This window comes from Amblyomma americanum, chromosome 4 (genome assembly GCF_052857255.1).
Source record: "Amblyomma americanum isolate KBUSLIRL-KWMA chromosome 4, ASM5285725v1, whole genome shotgun sequence".
NCBI classification, from domain to species: Eukaryota; Metazoa; Arthropoda; class Arachnida; order Ixodida; family Ixodidae; genus Amblyomma; species Amblyomma americanum.
In genome coordinates this window covers 56,595,054-56,612,128 of record NC_135500.1, presented here as the reverse complement: position 1 = coordinate 56,612,128, position 17,075 = coordinate 56,595,054, and the positions used below count along the sequence as shown (strand labels likewise).

At 48.0% G+C, this 17,075-nt stretch overlaps 1 protein-coding gene across 3 annotated transcripts in view; it reads right to left on the bottom strand.

The window, feature by feature from the left end:
- TRAM (translocating chain-associated membrane protein 1) overlaps positions 1 to 17,075 on the bottom strand; it is a 41,488-nt gene that overhangs the window by 15,918 nt on the left and 8,495 nt on the right. For all 3 annotated transcript variants that reach the window (XR_013313644.1, XM_077660978.1, XM_077660977.1), the window contains 5 exons: positions 15,159 to 15,213; positions 14,803 to 14,887; positions 14,407 to 14,477; positions 9,038 to 9,148; positions 1,668 to 1,817 (listed from right to left, as the gene is read on the bottom strand). Coding sequence is in view for 2 of the 3 variants with exons in the window: in XM_077660978.1 (XP_077517104.1) it covers positions 1,668 to 1,817; positions 9,038 to 9,148; positions 14,407 to 14,477; positions 14,803 to 14,887; positions 15,159 to 15,213 (472 nt within the window). In the remaining variant the exon portion in view is untranslated. The remainder of the gene's footprint in view (positions 1 to 1,667; positions 1,818 to 9,037; positions 9,149 to 14,406; positions 14,478 to 14,802; positions 14,888 to 15,158; positions 15,214 to 17,075) is intronic.

Sequence of the window (17,075 nt, the reverse complement as noted above, 5' to 3'; positions counted from 1 at the left end):
CCGGCGTATATAATTTTTAAGAGGAAGACTCTACCAGCTCGGGAAGTGTTTCCAAGAAATGTGATCGTCCGCGCCAACGAAAATGGATGGATGGCGAGCGATATGGTTGAGCAGTGGATCAGAATGGTTTGGCAGCGGCGTCCACGGGCCCTCTTGGCCAAACGTTCCCTCCTCGTCCTGGACTCTTACTGTGGACACCTCACTGACGGCGTAAAAGCTGCGCTTTCCGAAGCCGGTACCGACGTCGCCATCATACCCGGCGGCATGACAGGCCAGCTGCAGCCTCTTGATGTGTGCCTCAATAAGCCTTTCAAGGATCGGCTGCGCAAGTACTACGTGGACTGGCTTAGTGAAGAGCGGCGCGAGCTTACACCAACAGGCCGAATAAAGCACGCCTCACTGGGAGTTGTAGCCACTTGGATAGCTGCAGCCTGGGATGACATCCCAGAAAGCTTGGTTGCACGCTCATTCCGCAAGTGCTGCATCTCTAATGCACTTGATGGCAGTGAAGATAGTGCACTGTTCGAGGAGGCCAGCGATAAAGAAGTCAGCGATGATGATGACGAATGAGCGGGGGCTGATCCCGGGCTGGCGTTGCATATGTCTCCTCGCCCAACGCCGCCTCTCCTCCTCCTCTTCTCTCAAAGCTCCTTTGGCAGCTTTTTTTTTTCAACGGTCCCTCTCGGGGCCATCAATCACGCTTCGGCAGAGCATGCAGGCACGATGCTTCCCGCTGTGTCTCACTCGAGTTCCTCTCTCTACACCAAGTCGCCTATGCGCAGACACATGGTGCAGTCGTTTCGCGCCACGCACTTTCACGTGCGCGGCGACGTAAGAACAGTCGTGTCGCGTCATAAAAATAATTGTGATAATGAGGTATAAACAGTGTTGTTTTTTCGGCCGGCCTACAATCGAGGTAAGTTTTTTTTTTTCTGTGGCCTTCAACTTTCGGGTCTCGGCTTAGAATCGTGGCCGGCCTAGATTCGAGTAAATACGGTACTATAGCAGGGTTCTACTGTACATGGTAACCATTCTAATGTGGTAACTGTTCCCCTTCGACTTTCACGGGGGGATGCCTATTCTTGGGTAGCCTAATCTTGAGGGGATACATCAGAATTGTCCTTGGCTCTCCTGGCAGACTAACGCAGATGAAAATGTGGCTGGCCTACGGCACGAACAACCAGGCAAAAGAGCCCTATGGTGCCCATAACATAAAGACAGACAGAATGAGTTTGGCATCAAAAAACTCATCATGGCACATCATACTGCAACAGCTGTTTCTAGACTGTAAAAGGTCTAACGCACCGCTCGCCACCCAGTGTCGCCCTCTCTGCTTAGAGGCGTGAATGGCACTAGTTTGCACCACTGAGCACGGAAGACAGCACAAATCCGTCAACCAAATAATGTCACTCCTCTCACCCCTAGCTTTTTTGCGTTGGCCCCCAAGGCCATTGCTGCAGAACTGGAAAATGAGTTATGCCATCATCACAGTCGACACCTAAGATAAGATTACCTTGTTGCCAAATAACACTGCGGCAACTGGAATGGTCCCTCGTAGTTCTCAGCACAGTCAGCAAAATCATTTGACCCACCAGGCTTTTGACGACATTGAGCTAACTACTAAATGGTCAAAGCAAAAAGCCACTGGAGTTGTTGTCAGTGGGCACCTGATGAGCTTGGTGTTGAAGTTGCCGGTGCTAAGGCCGATGGGCAGGGCGGCATTCTCGTGCTGGGCGAGGCCGTACCAGAAGGTCAACACTGACAGTGTGATAGAAGCCAGCCGCACCAGCACAAACAGCACGTTCCACACTGCATACCTGCATATTGCACACACACACACACAAACACACAGATGAGAGCAGCATCAACCACTTCTCTAGTTCTCCTGACACAAAACAGCCAGCAAAGAAGTTGATGACAGGCATACCAAACGCAAGTGTCTATGATACTTTCAAATACACATGGGAGATCCATGCACCTTGAGTGCATACCTCAGCACACTTGTGTTGGTCAAATGTTTAGTGGAAGCCCCCAAGGTGGAGTAAATTTGTAATAAGGGAATAATTACTCATTGGCATCCACCCGAACACAGGCATACGGCTACAAAGGAAAGCTATGCAGCTTTTTCAGAAACTTCGCAGTTAAAGAAAAATTTGTCTTGGTCCGGGGTTCGAACCCTAGACCAGGACGAATTTTTCTTTAACTGCGAAGTTTCTGAAAAAGCTGCATAGCTTTCCTTTGTAGCTGTATGGCTGTGTTCGGGTGGATGCCAATGAGTAATTACTCCCTTGTTTCAGTATACTTGTGTAAGGGCTGCACCCACAACTTGGCAGCCAATAATTCGAGAAAAAAAAAGTCAGTTAACACAATTATTTGGTTTCATTTATGGGGGTTTAACGTCCCAAAGCAACTCGGGCTATGAGAGATGCCGTAGTGAAGGGCTATGGAAATTTTGACCACCTGGGGTTCTTTAACTCCGTGCACTGACATCGTACCGTACACAGGCTCCTAGAATTTCGCCTCCATTGAAATTCGACCACTGTGGCTGGGATCGAACACTCATCTTTCGGGAACACGATTATTTATGTGTGCATAATTTTTCCCGCGTGACATGATCCGCTGGGAGCTAATAGATGACAACTTCCTTCGACACTCGTTACTAACACAGATATGTTGTCCCGCACACTGGACTCCACCTGGAAGCGTGAGCACATGGTGCTTCAATGCTGCTAACTCGTCCTTTGTGCTCGGTGGTTGCACCAGAAAGGACAAAATGTTAAGCCACCCGAAGCCTAAGATGGGGTGCATCCACACCAGCAGTGACTGCCTGGTTTGGGCACCGGCGAAATATATGTTGCAGTAGCGCGCCGTTAGCTCAGTGTTGCCAGGCCTGGTGTACTTTGCATCGAGGCCTCAGCGAAAGTGCTTTGAATCTAGTCAGTTTATCATAAAAAGTCTAACCTTGTTACCAGTTTACCATCACACAAATAACCTTGCATTAAAATGAACTTATAATTAATTTACGCTGGGCCTTTGTCAGTGAAGCATGTGGAAAAGCAGGCCAAGCAAAGGCCACCTCACAGACGGCAGCACATTGCATGCGTGGAGTGCCCAAGGCATCCTTACTCTTAGTTGAGTGCCAGATCTTTGGTAGACCCTAATAACTAAGAATCACTTGATGTTTGCCAGTTAACTGATCTAGCAACCTGTTTTACTCTGGACCGTTAATTCACGCCAATCATTGGGTACAATGCATTGTGTATCTGAAGGATTCGCCAAGGCTGCACTAATTTGTCATAAAACTATGCGTCACGGCTTACAAGGGAGACTCGCAATTAGGGCTTGGCTGTAGTAAAGAAAAGTTTACAGGAAAATGCTGATCCCGTGTAAGGGCTGCACCCAGACAAAACCGCAACAAAAAAAAAAAGTGCAGCTCTTACATGAGCATGTACAGTATGTAGGCTAACATCGCTAACCTTTCTGGTCAGTGAGTTTTCTTTCTCGCTCATCCTGCACAGTGGTGTTCCCGTCACGCACCTGACTTCCACAAAAGGAGTTGTGCCACGTGTGACAGGGCCAAGACATGCTGTTCGTCATGTGCACTGACTTGTCTATTTATGAATAGCCATGCCTTGACTTTGAAATGAACAATTTTCCTTTCTTCATGAAACAATGAGCCAAGCTACCACATTTACATGATTGTAAGTCCTATTTTTTTTTTAATTTCAAAATTCGAAAAGGGGGGGGGGGGGGGGGGGGGGGTCAACTTACAATCGAAACCAAAGCACAGCACTACAAATAAAGGAGAGATAAACGAGATATTGGGGATGCTAGAGCACGGCTGCAATTTTGTCTGCCTTACGGCTCTAACCAGTAGCATTCAGCTGTTCTGTGCGCTTCTTCGGAAGGATTTTAATTTTTATTTCAACTGCGCACTCGGTGCTAAGAGGTGTCTCGATAGGCGAAGGGCCGCTGTTCCATTCGCGGCGGCAACGCCACTCTGGACGGCAGTGCTTCTGGGGAGTGTCGGTAGCTGATGGATGAGCCGACGCCGCCCACGGATAGCACGCATAGTTCCTCTTTGGCTCTGTTCAACACATTTGATGACTGCCGGCCATGTTTTACCAGTTTTTAATGTAGTGCTCCATCAATCGTCGTTTGTGCTTCGGGTCCGGTAAGTGTCCGGCACTCGTTCATGGCTACATTCAAGATGGCTGTCATTCTTTATGCCGAAGAAACGAACAACTGCGTGCTGGGGCTGCATGTTTGACGTCTCGGAAAGGGTGATACAGGTGTAGCGGCGTGATGCAGTTACAGTGAAAGCTCGTTAATTCGACCCCCGTTAATTCGGACAATCGGATAATTCGACCTGCACGCATGGTCCCTACAATTATATATAGGAGTCTATGGGGCAAAACTCTCGTTAATTCGGACAAATTTTACCGCCCATCGGTTAATTCGACCTAGTTCCACGGCCCGCCAAGAGCGGCGCTACTGTAAAGTTGGAAAAAAAGAATGTAGCATAGGGCATCCGTACGGTCATCGTCATCAGCAGTGCGAGAGAGGGCGAGGGAAGCAAGGTTAGCAGTGGCCGAAGCGCCTGGTGTCTTTCTTTGTGCTTCGTTGCCTCTTGCAGTCGTGCTCAGTCGTCGTGTTAACCCTATCTTCAGCAAGTCTCGTTTTGGCGTGTGTCGTCGTTGCCCCATGTTTCTTGCTGCTACGATCGCGATTATTGAACCCTAACAAGCCTTTTCTGGATATTGCGTGCTTTGCCAGCAAGTTTACTGTGCTGTTTTCGAGTGCGTAGCGCGCCTCGCCATCGCGTCCTGCTCCGATGGCGACACCGGCAAAGCGGCCGAAGTACAACCAGGCGAAGGACCTAGCCACGAAAGTGGAAATATTGAAGGTGCTGAAGGATGATGTTTCACGCTCTGACGTGATGGTCAAGTATGATGTTAAAAGAACCACCTTGGCCACTTACGTGAAGAATGAAAACAGCATTATGGAGGCGTTTGACAGTGAAGCCTACGGTGACAAAAGGAAACGACTGCGGACTGCGGCCCACCCGGAACTCGAAGAAGCCGTAATGCGATGGATTAGAAACGCACGTGAGGCCTACCTCCCTGTGAGTGGGCCATTAATTTGTGCCCAGGCTGAAAGGTTCGCCACAAAAATGAACCTTGAAGAGTTCAAAGCTTCTGAAGGTTGGCTTGCTCGGTTCAGAAGCCGTCACAATCTGACTCTTAAGAGTGTGTGTGGCGAAAGAGCATCTGTGGACGAAGACAGGATCGAGGAGTGGCGGATCACCGGGCTTCGTGAACACCTAGCTGCGTACGACGCTCCGAATATATTTAACGCCGACGAAACAGCGCTTTTCTTTAAAGCACTCCCGGATAAGACGATCACCTTTAAAGGTGACCCCTGCACAGCAGGGAAAAGAAGCAAAGAAAGGGTCACTGTGCTACTTGCCGCCAACATGACGGGAACAGAGCGTCTGCCTCTCCTAGTGATCGGAAAGGCTCAGAAGCCATGGTGCTTCAAGAACGCGCGGCGCCTTCCGGCTGAATACCAAGCCAACAGGAAGGCTTGGATGACGTCCAGCATATTTCAGTCCTGGTTTCATCAAATGGATCGGCGTTTTCGAACTGAGAAATGGAAGGTCCTCATGGTTGTGGACAATTGCAGTGCTCAGTGCAAGGTATCGGGCCTGGAATGGATTAAGCTTGTGTTCCTCCCGCCGAATACAACCGCAGCCCTTCAGCCCATGGACCAGGGCATAATCCAGCATATAAAATGCAAGTACAGAAAGCATGTATTGCAGCGCATGCTTCTCTGTATGGAAGCTGGGAAGAAGTACGACCTTACGCTCCTCAGCGCTTTGAACATTCTGGCGCACGAATGGGCCAACACGCCTACAGCAGTTATTGCGAACTGCTTTCGGCACAGCGGTTTTGTGCAACCGAACTGCGGTGTGGGGGAACTGCCGACAGAAGCAGCTGACGCAACCACAGAAGATGACAGCTGTTTCGACAGCGTTTTGCCTCCTGCCGTGCGGCTCGCGGATTACGCGTCCATCGATGATGGTGTCGCCATTGCCGGTCAGCTGACAGAGGACGAAATCATCCAAGAAGTGACAGGCGCCGATAACGACGATTCGTCGAAAGATGACGATTGTGAGCACCTGCCCCGAACGCCAAAGCGCACGGTGAAAGAAGCCGCAGAAGCCTTGTCCGTGCTGGAAGACTTCTGTGAACAAATTCCGGATGGTTCGCGTGCTGCGGAGCATCTGACAGCTGTTAGAGCTATTGTAGCCGCTCAAATTCGCCCGAAAAAGCAGACGACGATAACAAACTTCTTTGCCAAATAAAGGTATGTCATGCTGGGGCAAATTTCATGTTTTTTGTGGTTCATTCGATATTTCGACATTCGGTTAATTCGACAATTTTTCGCGGTCCCGTCAGTGTCGAATTAACGAGCTTTTACTGTATTTGCGAAGTGTGGGAGTTCGTGGAACGACGATGCTAGAATGACATGCTGTGGGACCGCACCGGCAATGGCAGCGTTAGTGAGGACAATGGTGTAAGTGTGGACAAGTAGTTTAGTGACTACTAAATTTTAACGTGAGAGCATTAAGCAGCTCGTGAGGCAGAAAAGCCAGTGTAGCCACAGTCTAAGGCTGCTGCGGCTCCATCGTGTTGCTCTTCGTGCTGGCCTTGAGTAGCTGCTCTGTCAATGCAGAGAACCGTCACCCCTCCCCGCGCGCGGATGAGCAGCGGCGGCCTAATGACGCTATCACATTCTACACTTAAAGGTGAAGCTTAAGCATCCTCCAGGCCTTTTTGAATGAGCCCACGGGCACGCCCTTCTTTTCTTTTTTTCCTGACATGTGATATGGGAGGGGGTGGGGTGGGGGGTTGACTTACGTTCAAGTCAACTTAGAATCGTGCAAATATGGTAACCGCGACCTAAGCGGCATGCAGTAGTGGAGGGTTCTTTACCACGCGTTGGCAGACATGTACACAAATGTTCCTTGCATTCCACCTCAATCGAAATGTGGCTGCCCTGGATAGGGTAAAACTTGTGGCCTCATGCTCAGTGGCATAATGGTGCAGCCACCACCACAATGAAATGGTGTGGTGCCGGAAATGCGTTTAGGTGCGTCACTAATGTTGCAGCCATATGCAACATGCACAGTGTGTGATCAACAGTAAAACACAACTGCACCATGAACTGCTTCATCTCTTCTCAGAATCGCTACAGTATCTGTGGGTGTCTGCACTCCAGGCAGTGGCATGCACAAGCAGCACCTAGGTACTGCTCACTCTCGCATGTGTTTTTGCTGGCCACATCTTAACTGGAAGCCCAAACATCTCAGTGAAAAATAGACAGCAACCCAGTGTAGGAAGTTGTGGCTCAGGACACATGCAAGGCTCCGAAAACAGCCCACCAGGCTTTTCTGCCCGCACATGTATACAATCAACGACATTCGAGGGGGCAATAAGTCATACTTTGATAAACTCACAATTTCGTAGAGTTGAAAGAGTTTATTCTCTTTCAGCATACCTTTACCACTACATTGGCAGAGTCTTGGCAGTGCATTAGGCATGCAGCATTTTTAAAAAATATTCTTTCTCTCCCTCAAGTTTTCTGCATTCTTGTTTGCATCTAAGATTTGTTTTTCCTTTGCTTTCAACAAAACTGGTTCAATTCCTTCGTTTTTCTCTTTCTTTCCCTCACTGCTTTTTGATGTAACTCAACAATTTTATGCTGTTGACGTTTCCATGTTTAAACAGTCGACCACCAATTTTTCGGACTCTCTAGGGACCACGAAAATGACCGAAAAATCAGGCAGTCCGGAGAATACAATTTCACCGAAAAAATCAAGAACTTATTACCAATATGCCAGACGAAGCGGTCAGTTGTATTGCACACACTCTAAAGCTCCTCAAGACTAAATTCAGCCGCGCGACATGTGCACGGACGACAGGCGGCGACCGGTTTCACGAGCTCTGCCTCGCTGTGCTGCCCTCAGCATGTGGCCGATGAACGCACAGGTTGGGCCAAAGTCTGATCCAGAAAGCGAACAAGCCGCTGCGGGAACTGCGCTTTGGCTGCAGTACGATGGGCCAGGAACGAGAACGCGAACATGGCGAAACAATAAGAACCGAGAAACAGCCAAAGCAAGCGCTCCGTTGGCATTGGCCTTCGTCATTAGGCGTAGCGGCTAGAGCCAAAATCGGCATCGTATCCGGCGATATGCACTCTGTGGTGGCTTGCGTATAAAGAGAGGTGTCTTGCCTGTCATCAAAACGCCAGCTGTTTATGGTCTTACGATAGAAAAGTCAGGGTTGCGGTGTGTGCCGCGTGTACGCTGACCTCGCTTTGAATGTATCATCATTTCCTCCCGCGCTCGCCGCCTCCGTGAAGCCGTACGCCTCCCTAGTGCTTCGCTGCTACCTCTTTTCATATTCGGGACGAAATACTCGGCACAGAAGAGTTACGCGAACTCTTGACTACTGTTCAAGTTCGTGCAGCGGAAGACATTCAAGAACAGCACGGATTCAAAGCCACGTGGGCGCAGTGTGCCGACTTGCGCAGAATTTCAGCATCAAAAGTTAAGAGGCTCCCTTTAAGCTTAAATTTAGTTTTGTTTCATCAAGTTTCCGATCTCTCCTGCAGTTTGAATTAATGAGGTTCTGCTGTACACAATATATGGCGGCTTGGGTATTGGCGGCGAGTGCGAACGAGGCCCGAAAAATCGAGCAGTCAGTATAGGTGAGTCCGAAATTTCAGGCGCTCTTATACATTGGCTCTATGGGCCATGTCGCAGTGCCGCGAAAAAGTCCCAATAATCAAGCATGTCAGAAAAATCAGGCGTCCGAATTTTTGGTCCTCGACTGTATTGACATCCCTCACTCATACCTCCCGAGGTCCGAGATGGAATGCCACCAACAGATCGGATAAATAAGTCAAATTGTGCTGGGCCACAGTTTGCCAAAACAATGCACACTGCTGGGGTCTGCCTAGATGCACTTACCCGTAGTCAGCGGCCTTGGAGCGCTCGGCGAAGAGCAGTAGCCGGGAGGCGTGGAACACCGTCTCCACCAGGTAGTGCATCACGGACAGGCACAATGCTATCCTCGAGAAGCTGCAAGAGACGGCAGGCTGTCAGCTTCGGTACAGCAGGAAAGCGCACTGCCAACAGCTCAGACCAGATTGTGGAATCCAGTTTACAGTGCTGAATCTGGCATTACTACCAGGCCTTACATGTATCATGAATTCATCCCGCCCTGGCATTTTGCCTCCACCAATAAGTGGTACAGGCCATGATTACAAGGCCCCTTTTGCACAGCTCATTGGTATTGCAATGCTCTCAGAAACCCACACCAGTAAGCGCAGTGTCTGGCTGCCTGAGGATCAAAAAGAAGATGAATTCTTCATTTGAAATGTGCCCTTCTGTTGCACAAGCTGCCAATGGCTGAATTAAACATTCAGCGCAGAAGTCCTGCCCACTGAACTGAACAGCTGCATGGCTGCAGACAAAAGAAGGCTGATGTTCTGCCATTATGCACTGAATGAAATCACGCCCTGATTGCAGGGGATTTGCCAACACATACCTCGCTTTTTGTTTACTTCTTAGACTGGTTCACTCCTGCAGAATATACCGCTGAAACGTGGATATATGTTCCGCAGAACACTCGAAGTATGCACCAGTACTCTGTTTCCTTTACTTTGAGAGTAAATGACTGCATGCCTGGATGTTAAAGCACCCCAGTTCAGGAAGGTTTTCCATCAAGAATTTTTTTAATGTGCTTCGTAGAAGCCGAGTTGTGTGTAGTCAAAATTTGAATTTAGCGTTTTCGCGCCTTTCCCTCTTTTCTTTTCGCTTTTTAAATGTTGGAAGGTTGGCGCTCCTCCGCTGGCTCCACCTCTTGGGGAGAGCTTCCAGACCCACCAGAGCTACGTGGCTTACTGGCTGCAGCCATGGTAGCTGCCTGAAGTCTGAAAGAATCTAGGAGCGAACGAGGAGGGTGCGAGCATGAAAAGTTATCAGAAAGGGCTCGCCAACTTTCGCACGTGATTGTGGGTTCTCTGCAGTGTGCAGAAGTGTATTATTTGGCTCAGGTGTTCATGACAACGCAATGCAGTGATTGAGAGAGTTGATGTGCTCTCCTCGGAAGGTGTTTCAGGACCCATTTAAGTACCACTGAGCAAATTCTAAATCGTTAGTCATGATGTGAATGTAAATGATGAAATTTCTTCTCACCCCCCCTCCCCATGGCCACCCCATGGTCATGCTGTGGCAGCTCTCTACAGCCATCAATGAAATGACTTTATGCAAGGCGAAGCATTACTCAGCAAGTGCTCTTGCTGCATGCTGGCCGTCGATTCTATGAAGAAAGAGCTAGTTAACTGATATGAGATGCAGCGATGGCGTAGAGGTAGAACATCCGCCTCGCGTGCAAGAGGACCGGGGTTCAAATCCTGGTGCCGCGCAATTCTCCACCGGGTAAAAAAAAAAAAAAAAATCCGCATGTCGATGGAATTGCATAACCAGGCCTGGAGTGCGGCCTTATCTCGGTGACCAGAACCGACAACGCAACCTCTCACCAGAGCAGGATTTGGCCACCCTGGTGTAGTACTTGGCCACAACCTTCTATGATCAAACCAATTAACCCTCGGCCCTCAGTCCCCAGCGGCTGCAGAGCAACTGACCACGGCGGCGGTCAGACCTGTGACGCAGCGGAGGGTGCTAAGAATCTCTGGCTCCGGACAGGCCGCCATTGGAATCTGAACCTGGCAACGTTTAACGCTAGAACTTTAGCTAGTGAGGCTAGCCTAGCAGTGCTGTTCGAGGAACTAGCGGGAATTAAATGGGATGTGATAGGGCTTAGCGAAGTTAGGAGGACAGGTGAGGCGTATACAGTACTAAAGGACGGACACATACTGTGCTATCGCGGGTTAGAGGATAGACGAGAACTAGGTGTGGGTTTCCTCATTAATAAGTATATAGCTGGCAACGTAGAGGAGTTCTACAGTATTAACGAGAGGGTAGCAGCAATAGCAATTAGGCTGAATAGGAGGTACAAGCTGAAAGTGGTGCAGGCCTACGCACCCACATCCAGCCATGATGACCAGACCATTGAAAGCTTCTATGAGGACGTAGAATCAGCAATGAATAGAGCAAAATCGCAGTACACTGTACTGATGGGCGACTTCAATGCGAAGGTGGGCAAGAAGCAGGCTGACGACCACGCGGTAGGTGACTATGGGATAGGCTCTAGAAATAGCAGGGGAGAGCTATTAGTCGAATTCGCGGATAGAAATAATTTACGGATCATGAATACCTTCTTCCGCAAACGAGAAAACAGGAAGTGGACCTGGAAGAGCCCCAATGGTGAGATTAAAAATGAAATCGACTTCATACTATGCGCTAAACCTGGCATCATTCAGGATGTGGCCGTCCTCGGAAGGGTGCGTTGCAGCGACCATAGAATGGTAAGGTCTAGAATTGGCTTAGACTTGAAGAGGGAACGGAAGAAGCCAGCGAAGAAGAAGACCATTAACGAGTTAGCCGTAAGAGGGAAAGCAGAGGAGTTTAGGATAGTGCTGCAAAACAGATACTCGGCTTTACCTGAGGAAGATGATCTTGATGTTCATTCAATGCACGATAACCTGACATCAATAATTACGGAGTGCGCAGTAGAAGTAGGCGGTAGGACAGTTCGAAAAGATACCGGGAAGCTATCTCAGGTGACGAAAGATCTGATTAAGAAGCGCCAAAACATGAAGGCATCTAACACTACCGATAGAATAGAACTAACGGAGCTATCAAAGTTAATAAATAAGCGCAAGGTAGCCGACATAAGGAAGTTTAATATGGAGAGAATCGAGCATGCTATAAAGAACGGAGGTAGCCTAAAAACAGTGAAGAGGAAACTAGGCATAGGTAAAAACCAGATGTATGCATTAAGAGACAAGCAGGGCAATGTCATTAGCAATATGGATAAGATAGTTAACGTAGCCGAAGAGTTCTACACAGACCTGTACAGTAGCCAATGTAATCAGAGCGCTAATGAGAAAGACAGCAGTGCACAGCAATGCGTCATCCCGCCAGTAACGAAAGATGAAGTAAAGAAAGCCTTAGAAGCAATGAAAAGGGGAAAAGCAGCTGGGGAGGATCAGGTAACAGCAGATCTGTTGAAGGATGGAGGGGACATCGTGCTAGAAAAACTAGCCACCCTGTATACGCAATGCCTTATGACCTCGACTGTACCAGAAGCTTGGAAGAATGCAAACATTATCTTAATTCATAAGAAGGGAGACGCCAAGGACTTGAAAAATTACAGGCCGATCAGCTTACTATCCGTTGCCTACAAAGTATTTACTAAGGTAATCGCTAATAGAGTCAGGGCAACGTTAGACTTTAATCAACCAAATGATCAGGCAGGCTTTCGTAAAGGATATTCCACAATAGATCATATTCACACTATCAATCAGGTGATAGAGAAATGCGCAGAATATAACCAACCTCTATATATAGCTTTCATTGATTACGAGAAAGCATTCGACTCAGTGGAAACCTCAGCAGTCATACAGGCATTGCGTAATCAGGGGGTAGAAGAGCCTTATGTCAAAATACTGGAAGATATATATAGCAACTGCACAGCTACTATAGTCCTCCATAAAGTCAGCAATAAAATTCCAATAAGGAAGGGCGTCAGGCAAGGAGACACGATATCGCCAATGCTGTTCACCGCATGTTTGCAGGAGGTATTTCGAGGCCTGAATTGGGAACAGTTGGGAATAAGAATAAATGGAGAATACCTAAATAATCTGAGATTTGCTGATGACATTGCCTTGCTGAGTCACTCAGGAGGTGCACTGCAAATCATGATCAACGAGTTAGACAGGCAGAGCAGATCGATGGGTCTAAAAATTAACATGCAGAAAACCAAGGTAATGTTCAACAGTCTAGCAAGGGAACAACAGTTCACAATTGGCAGCGAGAGCCTAGAAATTGTGCCGGAATACGCCTACTTAGGGCAGGTAGTGACAGCTGATCCGGATCATGAGAGGGAGATAACTAGAAGGATAAGAATGGGATGGAGCGCATATGGCAAATTCTCGCAGATCATGAGTGGCAGTTTACCAATTTCCCTCAAGAGGAAAGTGTACAACAGCATAATCTTACCGGTACTCACCTACGGGGCAGAAACGTGGAGGCTAACGAAAAGAGTTCAGCTTAAGTTAAGGACAACGCAGCGAGCCATGGAAAGAAAAATGATAGGTGTAACGTTAAGAGATCGGAAGCGGGCAGAGTGGGTGAGGGAACAAACACGGGTTAATGACATCCTAGTCGAAATCAAGAGAAAGAAATGGGCTTGGGCAGGGCATGTAATGCGAAGGCAAGATAACCGCTGGTCTTTAAGGGTAACGGAGTGGGTTCCAAGAGAAAGTAAGCGTAGCAGGGGGCGGCAGAGGGTTAGGTGGGCGGATGAGATTAAGAAGTTTGCAGGCAAAGGGTGGATGAAGCTGGCAAAGGATAGGGTTAATTGGAGAGACATGGGAGAGGCCTTTGCCCTGCAGTGGGTGTAGTAAGGCTGATGATGATGAACTGATATGACAAGACACAGGTGCCGCAAATAGTAACTCAGTAATGATGCAATGCTTGGCCATGTCTTCAGATGAAAATGGCTAATGGGGTTTAACGTCCCAAAGTGGCTCAGGCTAAGAGGGACACCATAGTCAATCAATCAAATCAATCAAAGGAAGCTTTATTTGCTCATTGGCAGTGGAGCGCTCCCGATAATTTCGACTGCCTAGGGTGCACTGACATTGCACAGTGCCTCTAGCATTTCGCCTCCCTCGAAATGCAATTGTTGCGGCCAGGATTGAAACCCACGTCTTCTAGGTAAGCAGATGAGCACCACAACCACAGAGCCAACACTTGAGATGAACAGGAAATCTTTAAATTTCCAAACGTTCAGAAGTTATTGATACTTTCAATAGCATAATCACGGTGCTAATTCAATCGAAGAGCAACTACTTTCTGTAAAACATTCAAAATTTTGAATATTTGCACACCCTAATTTTAAGCTGTCATCCACTGTGGATACTTAAGTTCAAGAGTACAAAATGCCAGTTCTATAATCAAGGGTAGCCACCCTACTGGCCACCGTTAGTTAAGGCCGAGGACCTTGTGGTCAACACAGGGTGCAGGCAAATGAGCCCACCCGTCTGATGCTTGCGTATTATCCCCACAAGCCTGAAATTTTCTCAGCTGTAATGGCCGATTGATAGCATATGTTAGAATGGGCAAGAAAAAGAAAGAAAAATAAAAGTGCCCAGCCCGTGCCGCCGGTTGGCACCATGGGCTGCTGACGTACAACAGAGGGAACTCACTTGAGGACGTAGGAGACAGCAACGAAGATAAGAGGAAGCGTCGCTGTGGTGATGCGACCAGACATCTCGTCCTGCAAGACACAGCCAAGCTGAGTGGAGGCACTTGATTTCGGCATAACATAGCAGATGTGACATCCTGATGCTTCACTCAGATGAAAGCTGGGCAGCCATCATGCTCCCACTCGCACCATAGCACTTGTACGTCTTACAGTTAAATGAAGTGTGCAGCAACACCCCATTAGCTGATGCTGGCATGGCATACTTAATGCACATGCAGGGTTTTTATTTTATTTATTTTAGAATACTGCGAGCCTTCCTCTGAGCCTTACACTGAAGAAGTGAGTCTTGAAGTGAAGAGGAAATGAAAATGGGGGTTGTTCACCGACAAGCACTTACCTTCTTGGTCTTTTGGAAGTACAGCTCGGGGTAACAGTGGAGCCAGTAAGCCAGCTGGATGATGAAGTAGAACTTGAACATGAACCTGCACATGGAGGGCAAAATGAGATCAGTGCTGAAACTCAACTCATGCACATGCATAAGGAAAGGGAATGTGACGATGCATACACAGACACCTAGATAAACTACTGAAGCTTCACAGCAAAAACTAGCCATAAGCATAGTCTGTCTAGCAGAATCATCAGAAACCTTGCATATCGAGCCACCTAAAGACTACTAATTATGATCATCTGTGAAAGCCTCTCAGCACAGAGGAAGAAATTTCAGTGGACAATGCCACTCCACCAGGCACTTACGACATCTCATTGTGAGGGTAGCCCTCCCATAGCTTGTTGATGCCCGGTAGGTAACCTTCCTGCAAAAGGGAACACAACAGTAAGGCTAGCTGTTGCAATTAGCCAACATCACAGGAAGAAAGGAAAGCGCACAAGCAGTATCCAAGAGCCATTTATCTGCAGTAGAATCTCGATCATACGAATCTCACGGGGCCCGGAAAAATATTCTTATCATCCAAGCCGGACAAAATCCATGTGCAAAATTTAAGCAGATCTGTTTTTGGCTAATGGTGTTTACTTATGGACATGCAACAATGCTGACTCACGACATCGGCAATGTATGGGCCGTGCGCCTTCATTCACTAATCATGACATGCACCGCGTGACTGGAGATCGCGGCACTGGCGATGTACAGGCCGTGCGCCGCCACTGGCTCAAGATGTTGGCACTGTGCTGGTCGCACACTCCTGCTCGCGGTGCACATCGCGCAACTGGCGATCTTGCTGTCGGCGATGTAGAGGTAGCAAGTACTTTGTACTCGCGGGTGCAATCGCGGCTCGCACGTTCGTATCACACGTTCAGGGCAGAGGGTTGTTCGCAACATCCGAATTTCTGCTTGCTGCCCCACAATGCACTCTGGCCACTGCATTTTACAAATTCGTATCAACCAGAATTGTATCATCGAGATTGTACTGAGCATGAACCTTTCATATGCAAAGTGACATCACACTAAATGGCAAACAAGGAATGTTTCTAGCACCCTACCGGCGATTATCATGAACTATAGACAGCGCCACAGTCGAGCTAACATGGCAACTGTAAAGAGGACTACGTCTGTGATTAGCCTGGGTGCATTAGCAAGTTCCCTTGATTGCACAATTGCGTCACGTTTTCTCATTGAAGTTGAGTGTCTACTTTTAGCTGAACACTTTGTAGTAGAAGTGAAGCACAGAAAAACTGGAGATCGTCGACCTGTGTCGGCAGACATCCGCCGTGCAAGCCGAACCGCACACAATTGTCGCCCGCCTCCAGGACAATCTTGGCGATGTCACGACAAGTAGGCTATGTTTTTATACGGCAAGGAAGTCAGAAAAATGCAAGCACGCCTCGGTTTTACTGTTATGTCGTTACAGGTAAGCAAGGTTTTGTGAAATCATTGCATATGCATTGAAAACTAAAAATGTTTGCAATGGTTTTGCTTTCGACTGTCATGTGTATGTACATTCGTGAGAGACTTGTTTAGAATGCTGGAGTGGTGCGCTGTGGAACAAATCACAGTGCGCAAGTGCTGTATTAAGGGCAGTGTGCTTGTTCATTGCTTCTACTTTTATGCAGCCAGCACAAGCACTGACTGTGAAAACGAGTACCTGCTGTAAAATTTCGTGTTGTTTACTCTGCGATACAAGCCTGCCCATGTCTGTACGTTTTGGCGTGAACCTGACACCACAGAGTCGGGGTGCGCCGCCAGAGGCATGGCGGCGCAAGCAGTAGATGCAGGCTACCCATTCCTGCTTTCACTTTTTGGCAATCCAATTCCCAGGCATGAAACGGATGAAGTGAAATTCACCAATCGAGTCAAATGTGTAAACCTACCCCTTGCCGGTGAGTTCACTTGACCTGCCTTGGCCACTTTATTTTTTTCCTTGCTCACTGGCTCATACTTTCTTTTTTTCTGGCTCACTTCAGTCTCTTCGCATTACGGTTTTATTTTGCACACTGTGAAACACCAGTGTTTAGAATGAACAAGCACATATAAAATGCAGAGAGGAAAAATTATAATGTCGGCGTTTTAACTGCAGCTTTGGTTATGACAGGGTGCAATTTTGCGATCAATGGTTGCATCTCGGCAGCCACGATTATCACCCTAGTGGTTCAATTAAACCCAAAGAAAACTATAATGGCACCGAGTCCTTGCCTGGACGCAAGAAGTCAGTCGTC